General features: G+C 61.3%; 1 protein-coding gene and 1 long non-coding RNA gene across 3 annotated transcripts; one reads left to right on the top strand and one right to left on the bottom strand.

Annotated features, from left to right (window-relative positions):
- Nucleotides 1-1,800: 1,800 nt before the first annotated feature.
- LOC120512645 (tumor necrosis factor ligand superfamily member 10-like) lies at nt 1,801-9,217 on the bottom strand. 2 transcript variants are annotated; one of them, XM_039731198.1, is made up of 5 exons: nt 8,942-9,217; nt 7,046-7,192; nt 6,744-6,780; nt 5,851-5,958; nt 1,801-5,574 (listed from the first exon to the last, which is right to left on the bottom strand). In XM_039731198.1, the coding sequence occupies exons 1-5, from the start codon at nt 9,209-9,211 to the stop codon at nt 5,141-5,143; spliced, it is 996 nt and encodes a 331-aa protein (XP_039587132.1). In that variant the 5' UTR covers nt 9,212-9,217; the 3' UTR covers nt 1,801-5,140. The 2 variants fall into 2 exon arrangements, with proteins under 2 accessions (XP_039587132.1, XP_039587133.1); XM_039731199.1 differs by lacking the exon at nt 7,046-7,192.
- On the top strand, nt 9,040-12,310 carry LOC120512652. The gene is made up of 3 exons (XR_005630088.1): nt 9,040-9,178; nt 9,921-9,999; nt 10,716-12,310. It is a non-coding gene; the product is annotated as an uncharacterized LOC120512652 (long non-coding RNA).
- Nucleotides 12,311-12,656: the final 346 nt, after the last annotated feature.

Here is a 12,656-nt window from a genome sequence, read left to right as displayed (position 1 = left end):
CAGAAACACAAAGCTTTTCTATTTTCTCCTCACCTTACCATCCTCAGGAGGGTCCCAGCTTGGGAAATGTGGTCCTGCTTCAATAAGATCCATGATCCATGAGTGGATTTCTCTCCTTGTGGGAAGGCTGCAGCAGCCCAGTGCAAAGGTAAGGTGCCAGAAGGGAAACCCGTGTGCAGGGTTATCCCAGATGGACCATCCCAGCTGGCTGGTGGCTCATTCCAGCTGCTCCTGGGGAAGGAGGGCAGGGAGCAGCTGTCACAGGGAATTGCAGCTGTCAGAGGGAATTGCAGCTGTCTGCAGAATGGGGATGGGAGCCCGGGGCAGGAAACACCTGCCCAGCAGCTCCTGCCTCTCCTCAGCTGCTGCTGTGTCTGTCCCATGGATTGTTTTTTCAGTGGGAGAGTTGTCCTGGGGATGCTTTCCGGAGAAAGTCCAGTCTGGGAGGGTGGGAGTGGGAAGGGCAGGAAAAGCCCAGGAGGGCTGGGCTTTAGGGAGGCTCACTTTGGGTGCCAGCAGGATCTGGAGTCCTCACAAAGCCAAACTTCCAGGTCCTGAGAAGGGCTTTGCCCAGTCCACTTCTTTTCCATTGCTTCAGTCCGGGAGGAGCCCTGTGGTTCCCTTCGGCAGACAGGGATGCAGGACAGAGCTGGGGAGGTCCATGCCCTGGATGAGTGATCCGGAAGGACGGGTTGGGGGTTGTTGCAATATCCCATTTATGGCCCATGACTTTGGGGACCTCTCTGGGGCGAGGGCTGGATGCACTTTGCCATCGGATGCTGGAAGGGCAGGATGGGACTGGGGGAGCCGACTCTGAGGCTCCCACTGAGCTGATCTTTAAGGTCCCAACCCAAACTAGTCTGACTTCTTGGTTCTGTGGAATAGTGGAGGGGTTTGAACAGGACACAAAATGAGGAACTTTCTTTAAAAGTGGAATTATTCCTTCCCGATGCCTCCAGCTTGTCTCATGGGGGAACAAAAGGAGAAAGGCGTGGTGAGAGGTGCGGGAGGCCCGTGCTGGCCCAGCGCCTGCCTTGTGCTCGGCTCGCTCAGCCCGGCTCCCTGGAAAGGACAGGAATCCCCTCCTTTCCTCTGGGGTCTCAGTGGGGCCGCGGGAAAGGGGCTGGGAGCAGCACGGCTGGGATGGGATTGCGCTAAATGGCCCTCAAAGGTCCTTCCGATGCCTCGGGGGATGAGCGGAGCCTCCCGCCCGCGGCAGCACCGGGCCTGCCCTGCTCCCTCACAGCGCCCCAGGATCGGTGCTGTCCTCAGGGTCTGAGGAGGAGCCAGCGGCTCCATGAAGCCTTCGTGCTGTAGGAGAGAGGCTTGTGTGTTGTTTCCCTCTTTTTTCAGGCTGAATTCCTGCCTGGGGGCTGGTGAGGAGCCCCGGGGCAGAGCGAGGGGCGCTGCTGGGCTCACAGCACACCCGCTGCCTCTCTCTGTGCGCTTTATTTACAATGTCCAAGGAATGATTTCCTGCCGGCGTGACGTGGATTTCAGCGTGGATTTCCTCTCCCTTCTGTGAACTCGAGCCAGGCTGGGGACTTGAAAGTAAAACGAGATCGTGTCTGGGCAGGGATGGAGACTTGGAAGTGGCAATGAGCTGGTTCATAACAACAAAGAAGGGAAAAAAGGGGCCTTTGGCCCAGGATTTATTTAGAGACGAAGGCTCAGGGCTGTGAACGCCCTGGGCTGAGGTAAAAGCAGCTCCTCGGCAGTGGAGATAAGAGGGTCCTTTGGCAGCAGCTGCAGGAAGCACTTTGTGTCTGGATTGAATCCACAGGGCGAGGCCATGGGAAATCAGGTCAGTGTGCAGATTTTATTAGTGCTGCAGTCACCCCCCACCTCCCAGGCTGGGTTAGAGCAGGCGGGAATCACAGAATTCTGGAATGGTTTGGGTTGGAAGGGTCATGAAGCTCATCTGGCTCCATGCAGGGACAAGGCAGGGACACTTTCCACTGTCCCAGGCTGCTCCCAGCCCCAGCCTGGCCTTGGGCACTGCCAGGGATCCAGGGGCAGCCACAGCTGCTCTGGGCACCCTGTGCCAGGGCCTCACCTCTCTCACAGGGAATTTCTCCCCACTATCCCTTCTGACCCTGTCCTCCTTCAGCTTGAGGTGTTAAGGAAGGCTCGGGAGGCTCTGTCACTGTAGGGACACTTAGGGACATGCTGCCCAGGGAGCTGGAGCTCTCAGTTTTGGGGGACAGGGCCAGAAGGGATAATGGGGAATTGCTTATTCTTGAGGCTCTCCCCAGCCCGAGGGAGATGCTGGCAGAGGAGGCTGTGTGAGGGGCTGCAGAGCTGGTTTAGGAACCATTGAATTTGCTTTCTAGCAGGAGTTACAGTGAACTTGTCAGCAATACACACATTAAAATAGTGAGCTGTAATTTCTAATAAACAATTTTAACAATAACAGAAAAGTTGTATGAGAAATCTTCAGTACTTTGCTCCATTTGCTCAGCAGATTTTGTTTCCTTAGTCAGAGAAAAGTGTTATGTCCTCTTCCAGGTCTTTCCACACTTTGTTCTTTCTTTCCTGGAGCATGTCCTGGGACAAGCACTGTTGGCACAGGTGCCTCAGGCAGTTTTTGTGGAGGCTGGATTTTCATGCTGCTGGGTTCTCCTGCTGGTGGTCCATCCACGTGTCCAGGTGGGAGCCCACCTAGCCAGGCTGGGGGTGTCCAGCCCTTCTGCTGGAAGCACCAGGGCAGGGAGGACAGGGAGGAGGCAGAGGGGCTGCAGGGGCCCAGGCTCTCAGGGTAACCTGTGCCAGTTCCTCACAGTGAGGAATTCCAGCTGGGCTCTCCGCAGACAGGGTGAGGCTGCTCTTTGCCCTGATGCTCCTGCAGATCTCCTTCTCCCATCCACCCACCCACGAGCCCTCTCCTTTCCAGGAAAACGGGGTGGGCCATTGCCTGCTGGCACTGAGCCCGGCTCTCCCCACTCACTGCTTTCCCTGCTTCCTCCACGGCAAACAGCCTCTGCGGCTCCCTTGGCCGTGTTAAACTCCTTTTCAAAGGAAATCTTGGAACCACCTGCTGCATTTCCTGTAGCCCCGGCTCCCTGCTTCAGCCCTGCTCTCCCATGGCTGCTGCCAGAGGTGGGATAAGCTTGGTGCTCCCAGGGGTGTTTGAGACCTGAGGATGTCAAGAGCCCTGCTGTGGGTCACCGAGGTGGCTGGGACAGCAGGAGGGGGGATGAGAGGAGCAAAAAGGATGGTTTTAGAATGGAGGGGTTTGGAATGTTTTTGGGTTTTTTTGCTTTGGGCAAGAGCCCAGCGTGCTCCAGGGCCAAGTGCTGCAGAACCAAGGCTCGGCTCAGCTCCCTCCATCCCTCCAAGGGGCCTGGGAAAATGGGGCTCCACAGCCCTGCCATGGGGGGATCAGCCCTATCAGCCCTGTGGAGGCTGCTCTTGGTGCTCTCTGGCTTTGGATGAGCTTTTGGACATCCTGGATGAGCTGGGGAATCTTCCCTTGCACTGGGGCCGGTCCAGGTGTTGTGTGCAGGTGCCAGGGTGGCACTGTGCTGTGGGGGTTGTATCAACCCCCTGGGCTGGGAGCCTGCAGGAGATGGGGCCTGGAGAGTGGAATGCCAGCAGCTGGGGATGGGGGGATGTGGAAACTGCCTGGCTCAGCCCCAGCCCCAGCTGGATGTGAAGGGCCGGGAGTCAGGCCTGGGAAGCTGCAGGAGGGATGGCAGGAGCTGCCCAGGAACAGCCCATCGGTGGCCCCGGGGCCTGGCTTCATCCTGGGCTGGGCTCGGCAATCCCAAACTCAAAGAGGAGGAGCACTGGGACCCCTGGGAGCTGCTGGTGCAGGGGAGGAGCTGGGATGGGCTCAGATTTCATGATTTCATGGGGTTTCTGCAGAAGCTGAGCCCAGCAGGAATGAAGGCTCTGGGCTGAGAAGCAGGAACACATCCCCTTGGGACTGCCTTGGGTGTCCATGGGGGCTGGCAGGTGAGGGCCCCTGGACGTGCTGTGGGTGCAGGATGAGCAGGACACTTTGCTGGGCTCTGTCTGGAGCTCTGGCAGTGCCCCAGCCCTGCTCCACCTGGCTCTGGGCCCACCCTGTCTGGGGCTGTGTCCTGGGTGCAAAGGGGCCAGATCTGTGCTGGAGTACAAGGCTTTATTCCATCCTCCCTGGGAGCCCATGCCTGTGGCAGCCCACACTGCCACTGTGTAAATCCCCCCTGTCTTAGCAGGATACAGAAAGTACAGGGGGAGTTGGAAAAGGGGCTGTGCCCACCCAGTGTCCATGGGCTGAGCCAGCTGGGCCCTTCTCTGCCCTGCCTGAACCCACCTCTGGTCTCTGGGATGGCCTCCATCACTCCAGAGCTGGTTTGGTCCCTCCAAGGTCTTGCTGTGACCATCGGGCTCACCCAGAGTTGGAATCCTGTAGGGATTGCCAGGGCTGGAGGTGTGAGGAAGCGGGGACTGCGCTGTCCACGAGGGCTGGGCAGGACAAAATCCACGTGGGAAGAGGTGCTGGGTCAGCAGCCGCGCTGAGCTCCTGGTCCTGTGCAGCCTGGCTCAGTCGCCACGTGCCCCAGTGCCACGTGCCGGGTGTGGTGCCAGGACTGGTGACTGCTGCGGTGTCACGGTCCTGCCCTTTGCCCTCCCTGCAAGCACCACTGCTGTTGCTCCAGGCTTTCATCTCCCAAACTGAAACTCCCTCATTCCCCGCCAGAGGCTGATGCTGGACCTGCCCCATCCCCACAACGTGTGCCCCCGGGGTGCCAGCCCTGTGCCCCAGGGGTGCCAGCCCCAGGTCCTGGCACCCACAGCCCTGCCCAAGGTGGCATCAGACTCATGGGTGTCACCCTGCCATGGGGACACTTCATCTTGCAGATGTGGCCCCGGTGCCTTTCCTGCTGCAGGGAGCTGTTGGGAGGTGCTGTGCCACCAGGGCAAGGATGTCCCTCCTTGTACATGTCCCCTGTAGGCCCTCGGAGACCCTTCCTGGTTCATGGCTGCCTCCCACGTGGAGGGTGGCACGGAGCACCGCAGGGCCCTGCGGGCAGCCACCCCTGTGCCCTTCTTGGCTCAGCCCTCACCAGAAGGGACAACGCAGCCGCAAGAACCCTGCGGCACCCCGGGCCATTGGCTGCTGTCCAGGGGCCGGGTGGGAGCGGGGCGGGTGTCACAGGTCGAGCCGGAAGGCCCCGAAGTAACTGGCGGCTGCGTCACTGGAGTCAATGGCCAAGGAGGAGACGGAGACGAAGAGCTCGTCACCGGCCTTGAGCTCGAAGAGTCCCCCCTGGTAGAGCGCGTGGAGCCCGTAGTCAGCCTCGGGCGCCCAGCACTTGGTGCCCACGCCCTTGAGCAGCAGCACGGGCGGGCTGTGGGCCGGCTGCCACTGGATGCACTGCACGAGCTGGGGGCCCGAGTCGCGGCCGGCGCCGCGGTAGCGGAAGTAGATCTGCGAGTACACGTAGTACTTGCCCGGCTGCTCCACGCGCAGCCGCCCGGCCCGGTACGTCATGTTCTGCACGTGGGACAGCAGGCTGCTGTGCCCCCAGTGCGTGATGGCGTGGCGGCACGACTGGGAGAGATTCCCGGAGCGCTGGGAGCGTCCTGCGGGAAGGGACAGCCACTGAGGGGAGCGACCTGACCCGGCCATACGGAGGGGAGGGTGTGCTCTGACTCCTTCCCAGTCATCCAGCTTGGAGGGGTGGAGCTTGGTGGTCTTGGAGTGAAGGGGGGGACAAGCACTGGTCCCATCATCCCATCCTGGTCCCCTGCCCTTTGATCTCTCCTGTTCCCATCATCCCATCCTGGTCCCCTGCCCTTTGATCTCTCCTGCTCCCATCTTGGAGACCCAGCAGTGCCCAGAGGGGTTCCCCAACTCACCATCCTGAGCCAGGCTCTGTGGGCGGAGGGTGAGATGTGCTGAGGGTTTCCCAGCTATTTTGGGAGGAAGTTGCCCCTCTGAGGTGTTGAAGTAGCTCCGCCAGGCCTCTGCAGGAAAGGGACAGATGCTGTAAGAACAGCGTGGGGACACCTGGCCCCATGCCAGCAGGGCAGGGAATGCCCCACTGACCCACCAGAGCAAAAGATTATTGAGGGATGGAAATGTCTCGTCAATCATCAACCAACACATCTGTGTGTGCCATGGCCCTGCTTCCCCAGCCTCCAGACAAACAGACGTGGCTGTCCCCCAGTCCGTTGCTGGAATGTGTGCCTGTCATGGCAAGTGGCAATCCTGGCTCTCCCCTCTCCTGCCCCAGCTTACAGCACGGGAGTTGGCACCCCCTAACCCCCTGCTGGCCCCCTGGGATCACAGCTCCCATGGATCACGGCTCCCAGGGGTCACAGCTCCCTGGATCATAGCTCCCATGGATCACGGCTCCCATGGATCACAGCTCCCATGGGTCACAGCTCCCAAGGGTCACAGCTCCCTCGATCACAGTTCCCATGGGTCACAGCTCCCATGGATCACAGCTCCCTGGATCATAGCTCCCAGGGGTCACAGCTCCCAGGGGTTACAGCTCCCTGGATCATAGCTCCCATGGATCACGGCTCCCATGGATCACAGCTCCCATGGGTCACAGCTCCCTCGATCACAGTTCCCATGGGTCACGGCTCCCTGGATCACAGCTCCCAGGGGTCACAGCTCCCAGGATCATAGCTCCCATGGATCACGGCTCCCATGGATCACAGCTCCCATGGGTCACAGCTCCCTCGATCACAGTTCCCATGGGTCACAGCTCCCATGGGTCAGGCTCTGGCCCAGGGGGACTCACCCTTCACGGCGCTCCTGCGGATGATGTTCTCGGTCACCTGCGCCACAGAGAAGAGAAAGTTCCCTGGTTAAAGGTGACACAGGGTTTCCCCATGCCTGAGCTCCTACTCCAAGTCTCCATCACCTTCCCTGTCATGCTGGCTCTGGGCCCCACCACCTCCTCACTGTGAAGGGCTTGATTCCCACTGCCACCTTGAACCATCCTGGCTATTCCCCCTTCCACTGCTCTGGAGAGGCAGATGGAGAAACTGAGGCACGGGGACAACCAGGAGCTCTCCCATCCGCCCTTTGTCCCGCGCTCACCGTGGCCACGTAGGCTTTGATGGTGCTGGCCAGCTTGAGGCAGCCCTGGCTGCTGCTCAGCTTCTCCAGGCTGGAGCCCTCGGGCTGCTGATTGAGCACCTGCAGACACCGCAGCTCCTCTGCGCTGCCCGGAGCCTGGGATTTCAGCTGGGATGGAAACAGAGCGTGATGGCAAACTGGGACAGAGCGAGGGAGCGGCCGGGATCCTGCTGGGTGTGAGCAGGGGGCAGCTGCCTTAGCCCTGCTCCTGCAGCAGCTGGGCACTCAGAGAACAGCCAGGATACTGGGATCAGCTCAGCCTCTGGATCCACAGCACAGCGCTGTGAGGTCAGATTGAAAAGATCTGCGCTCATCTCTGCCCTCCTGGCGCCCCGGCCGGCCCTGCCCGGCCATTCCCCGCGGGAGGGCTCGCAGGCTGCTCCTGCACACACCTGCGGCCCAGGTGGCAGCGCCGGCTGCTGCCAAGGCAGCGAATCCCCCCGGGACGGGGCCGTTCCCTTGGAATGCCTGCGGCGGGAGCGTGTCCGGGCTGACTGCGGCGTGTGCCCGCCCGCGGAACCGGGGCCAGCCCGGCAGGGAAGCTGCTGGAGCGGCTCCAGAGAAAGCCACGGAGATGTTCCGAGGGCGGGAGCCGCTCTGCCCTGGAGCCAGGCTGGGAGAGTTGGGGGTGTTCACCTGGAGAAGGCTCCAGGGAGAGCTCAGAGCCCTTTCCAGAGCCTAAAGGGGCTCCAGGAGGCTGACTCCCTACTCCCAGCACAGATCCAATGACTGGCCGCTGAAATTAGCCCAAATTGTTCCACTACAGTGGTTTTCTCCTCCCTCCGTCTCTTCCCTGGGGCTGTGTCTCCCCATTCCCCTCCTCTCCCCGCCTTTCATGTAAATCCCTCACAGCGGGACCTCATGTGACCCGGGGATGGAGACAAAGCCCGAAGGAGGGCTGGAGCCCACTCTGAAAATGCTTCGCTGGATCCAGACAGGCTGTTTATTCCCCCTGCATCCGTGGCAGGGCTTTTCCTTCTTCCCCGTCTCTGGTGTGTTTTGTGGAATGTCTGGCACGGCAGGACCCTTTTTTTTTTTTTTTTTTTTTTTTTTTTTGCCTCACCCTCAGGGATGAGGGGGCTTCCACGGAGCTGCTGCCACCCCCGAACTTCCCTCTACCCCTGGATCTCCTGACTAGCGTTTCCCTCCCGCTGCTGAGGGGTTGTTGTGGGTCGGAATCAGCAGCTGAGGGGAGGGGCTGGCGAGGCTGTTGAAAGGATCAGACCCGCCTCGGCCAAGTTTGGGAGTGGTTTTGCCCGACTGACCCCGTGGGAGGTGGGAATGGCGGGATCCCAGCACAGCTGGTGGGATTGCACTGGAGCAAGCAAAGGGCTGCTGGAATGGGGGTCCCAGCATCTCACAGAGGGGGTGAGGAGGATTTGGAGTCCTGGAGTGTGGGGAGATGGGAATGGGAGGAGGGAGAGATGAAGCCAGAACCAGGGGTCAGTGGGGCCTGGAGCCCAGGGAAGTCTCCTCCCCCCCGCCCCCGGGGTTGGAGACTCCGATGGGATCCCAGGGCACAGCCCCCCTCTCCCAGTGCAAACCTCAGCTCCAGGCGGGGCTCAGGACAAAGGCGCAGGCTCTCCACATCTGGATTGGCTGTAGTGTCCACCCCTCCGCCCACGCCTGCACAGCTGGATATGCATCTCCGGGCGGAGCTCGGGCAGTGTCCACCCCCCAATCCACATCTGGTCCCAAGGCTCCTGGGGAGCTGGGGCAGTGTCCACCCCGCAGCCCGCACCTGGCCCCGCGGCTCCCGGCAGGCAGAGGCGAGGAGCGGCAGCGGGCAGAGCCCTCCCGCAGCCTCCGGGACTGCCGGGGCCGCAGCCCCGCCGCCGGTCCCAGGACAAAGCTCACCTTGGAGATGGCCATGGTGAAGTAGACGAAGAGGCCGGTGGTGGAGGCGATCTGCAGCGCCAGGATAGCCATGACGGCCACGCTGCCCCACAGCGGCCCGCACCGCCGCCGCCGCTGCCCCCGCGCCGCACCGGGGCCGCCGTCCGGAGCGGCACCGGGACAGTCACCGGGAGCGGGCCCGGCAGCGGGACCCTTGGCCAGCATTGGCGTGTCGGAGCCGGCGCTGTCGGAGCGCAGGTACTGCCCGGCGCTGGGCGGGTGCGGGGCCATGCCCGGGGGCGGGGCTAGGCCCGGGGGCGGGGTCTGGCGGGCACCGGGGCCCGCCGGGCGCGATGGTGGCCCCGGGGTGCGGCTCGGGTCCGCGGGGACGGTGCGTGTCCCCGGAGAGCCCCAGAGTGTCACTTCACACAGCGACAGAACACGGGGAATGGCTTCACTCTGCAGAGGGCAGGGTTAGATGGGTTAGATGTGAGGGTGGGCAGCCCTGGATCCCTGGCAGTGCCCAAGGCCGGGCTGGACACTGGGGCTGGGAGCAGCCTGGGCCAGTGGAAGGTGTCTCTGCCCAGGGCAGGGGGTGGCACTGGGTGAACTTGAGGCCCCTTCCTACCCAAGCCATCCCAGGATTTATGAATATGCTCCATGCCACCATCACAGGACAGTGGGAGCTGCTGGGTGGGGTGACTCCAGGCGAGAAGACCCCAGTGTCCCTGGGCTGAGAACAGAGGGTCTCAGGGCTGGAGGGACATGACCTGAGCCAGGTTTAGGTGATGGGCCTCACATCACCCTTGGCCACCAGCAAAGGCTCAGAAAGGTGCAGGTTTGCAGGACAGGGGACAAGAGCTGCTGAGCAACTTCTGGAGGCCTTGCTGTGGGGGCCGTGCCCACCCTGCCCTCCTGGACTGGGCACAGGGCTGTCCATCCTTGCTGAGCCCCGGGTTCTGTCCTGCTGCTAGCTCACATTCCCATTGTTCCACAACAGAAATGTGGAGCAGGTTGGAAAGCAGAAAGGTGGGACAAGCTGCTGTTCCCTGGTGCTGCCATGGCGGCTCCATGCTCAGGTGAGTCTGTGGCTCCAGGTGCTGTTACCTGTGAAATGAAAGTGAGACCTGAAAAAGCACAGGAGCACTGGTATCCCTGCAGAACCACTCCCTCCTGTCCCCTGGGCCCTGGGAAGCGTGGGCGGCCTCAGCCCAGGCTCCAGCCAGCTCAGCAGCCCCCAGACCATCACAGAGGTGGCTGCCCCGTGGGCCATCCCCTCCCCTGGACGTCCAACCCTGCAGTGTCCCCAGAAGGACTACGAAGCCAGGGCTCTTCTGAGCCCCTGGGGCTCAGAGCAGGGGATCTCCCACCCCAAAGCATCTGCCAGGCCCAGGACTGATTTCCCTGCTCAGACTGATTCTGCCAGCTCAGTGTCTACCCAGTGCCAGTGCCCCATCCCTGCCCTGGCTCAGAGATGTTTCCCCAGGCGAGATGTCTTCCTTGGAGTTTGGGAAGGGCGCTGAGCTGGGAGAGAGGTGACTAATTATGTCTAAAAAATCCCATGACAACTCAGCCCTCCTGGTTGTTCTCAGGAAAAGGACTCAGGACCTGCTGAGCCAGTGAGGGGGGAAGAGCTGCAAAGGGCACATCTGGGGAACAGCTGCCAGCCTGGTCTAGTGGAAGGTGTCCCTCCCCATGGCAGGGGTGGAATGGGATGGGTTTCAGATCCCTTCCAAACCAAACCATTCCACGATTCTATGATTTGCCATTTGGGGTATTTCTGTTTGTGCTGAAGGAACCTGGGACCACTGCTGTCTGTGCTGCTCCGTGGGATGGGACAAGGGCATGGCTGAGCTCTGCTGAGGAGCACAGGGAAACCAGGAGCAATCAGAACCCCGGAGCCTGGGGCTGTGCTCTTGGAGAGAGAAGGTTTGTTTGTGAGTCAGGGCAGGACCAGAACTGGAGCTGTGCAGAGAAAATTGGGTGGGAGCCAGGGGGAAAAGCATGCCTCAGTCCTGGCTGAGGAGTTGTTTTTCACTTCTAATGTTTCCTGGTCTGTGCACTGGGAGAGCTGGGTCAGGCAGAGCCTGGAAATCTGTTTCCTCAGTGTCCCGTGGTGCAGAGCAAGTGCAGGGGAGCAGGAGAGGGCCTTGTTGGGGTTTCCTGGTGCTCTCAGTGAGGCTGGGATGGGGGAAACTCAGCAGGAGATGCCGACACGGACATGGAGCTGCGTCTGGCATTTCCCAGCCTGTCCCTTGGATTCGCTTCAGTTTCCTTCAGGCAGGCTGGTGAAACGTGCAGTTTTTGTTGTTTTCCATGTTTCCTGGGATGGCCAAGGCAGACCCGCTGAGCTGGGTCAGTGCAGGATGCTCCTCCCAGGGAGGTCCCAGGGCCGGCTCTCAGCTCCCTGGCTGCTCCTTTCAGCCAAGCCCAGCCTGGCACTGGCTCCGGCCCTGATGACTCCGAACAGGGCTGATCGCACGGCCCTCCCTCAGGAAACAGCAGCCCCTGCGATGTGAAGTCATCGCGTGCGGCTCAGGAGATGCTGTAACCTCCCTGGAATGTGCCCTCAGATGTTTGTCTTTCGATTGCAACCCATCAGTTCCTGTGCTGAGATGTTTTTTGGGAAAAACCTCTTCTTCATCACACCGTGCTTCCAGTGGGAGGGTCAGGCGTCCAACCTCCTCCCTCCAACCCTGGGAGCACCCCAGGCCTTCCCTGGCTGTCTCCTTCCCGTGGGCTGGGGCCAGTGTTTGTTTGTCCCTGTTGTCACAGAGCAGGTGGAGACATTCCCTGCCCGGTGGCATCGGAGCTGCTGCAGAGCTGCTCCAGCCCACACATGCCAGCTGGAGGGATGGGTGGTCACCCAGGTGGGACAGGACATTGGCTTGGAAGGGCACAAGCTGCTCCTCACAGCCCTTCCTGGCCTCTGGCTGCTGGAGGTTGGGAGCCAAGGTGTAGGGAGAGAGGGAAAAGAGGTGCAGAAAGGCTCTGTGGGGACCCAGGGGTGCTCCCTGCGCTGCTGGCGGGAGTTGGGTTGGATGGAGGAGCCCCACAAAACCCTGGACCCGTGAGCTTTCCCAGGAGGGATGAGGAGCAGCAGCCTCTGGAACATCCCAAGGCGGGACAGCAGCTCCCCAGACATCCATGTCCCGGCCAGGAGCGTCCCCGCGCTCCGGCGATGGATGACAGGCAATGACAGGACAGGACAGACAATGACAGGCCACGAGAGGCAAGTTCTGCTGCAGCTCCTTCCCTGGGCTGGGCTCCCGGGGCCAGCGCCTCCGCGGCTCCTGGCACAGCTGATCTCCTCGCTCCCTCTAGTGGGATTGGGGTGGCTGCGTGGGCTCCTGCCTGGCCACACCTGTGTCCCCGTTCCTCCTCTTGATGTCCCCCTGGAGATCCTTTTTTTTTTTAAGCCTGCCACAAAGCCCCCAGCACTTCCCAAGCTGCCCAACCTCCTGGGGAAGGAGAAAAACATTGTCTCGATCCCACCTGGAACACTGCGAGGTGAATCTCGTGCAGGAGCAGCGCCCCAGCCGTGTCCCGTCCTTCCCACAGCCCTGCCGGGGGCTGGAAGGGCTGCTCCAGGAAATGGTTAAACCCACAGTTTTTGTGGCTGAGGTGGGATCCTGAGGACAGGGGACAGGGTGAGGCCATTCCCCCCGTGCCCCGAGCTGGGATTTGGGGGTTTTACACCGTGACAGGTAGAGGAGGGACAGGGAGGACGGGAGGA

The sequence above is a fragment of the Passer montanus genome, unplaced genomic scaffold, assembly GCF_014805655.1.
Source record: "Passer montanus isolate IOZ18808 unplaced genomic scaffold, ASM1480565v1 scaffold76, whole genome shotgun sequence".
Lineage (NCBI taxonomy): Eukaryota > Metazoa > Chordata > Aves > Passeriformes > Passeridae > Passer > Passer montanus.
The sequence above is the reverse complement of the archived record's forward strand: the minus strand, read 5'-3'. Positions and strand labels throughout refer to the sequence as shown.

Coding starts and splice junctions, on each gene's coding strand:
- LOC120512645 (XM_039731198.1), bottom strand. CDS start 9,211: ATGGCCCCGCACCCGCCCAGCGCCGGGCAGTACCTGCGCTCCGACAGC. Junction 7,193..8,941: donor TCACCATGGCCATCTCCAAG/GTGAGCTTTGTC, acceptor TTTCCATCCCAG/CTGAAATCCCAGGCTCCGGG. Junction 6,781..7,045: donor TCAAAGCCTACGTGGCCACG/GTGAGCGCGGGA, acceptor TCTGTGGCGCAG/GTGACCGAGAACATCATCCG.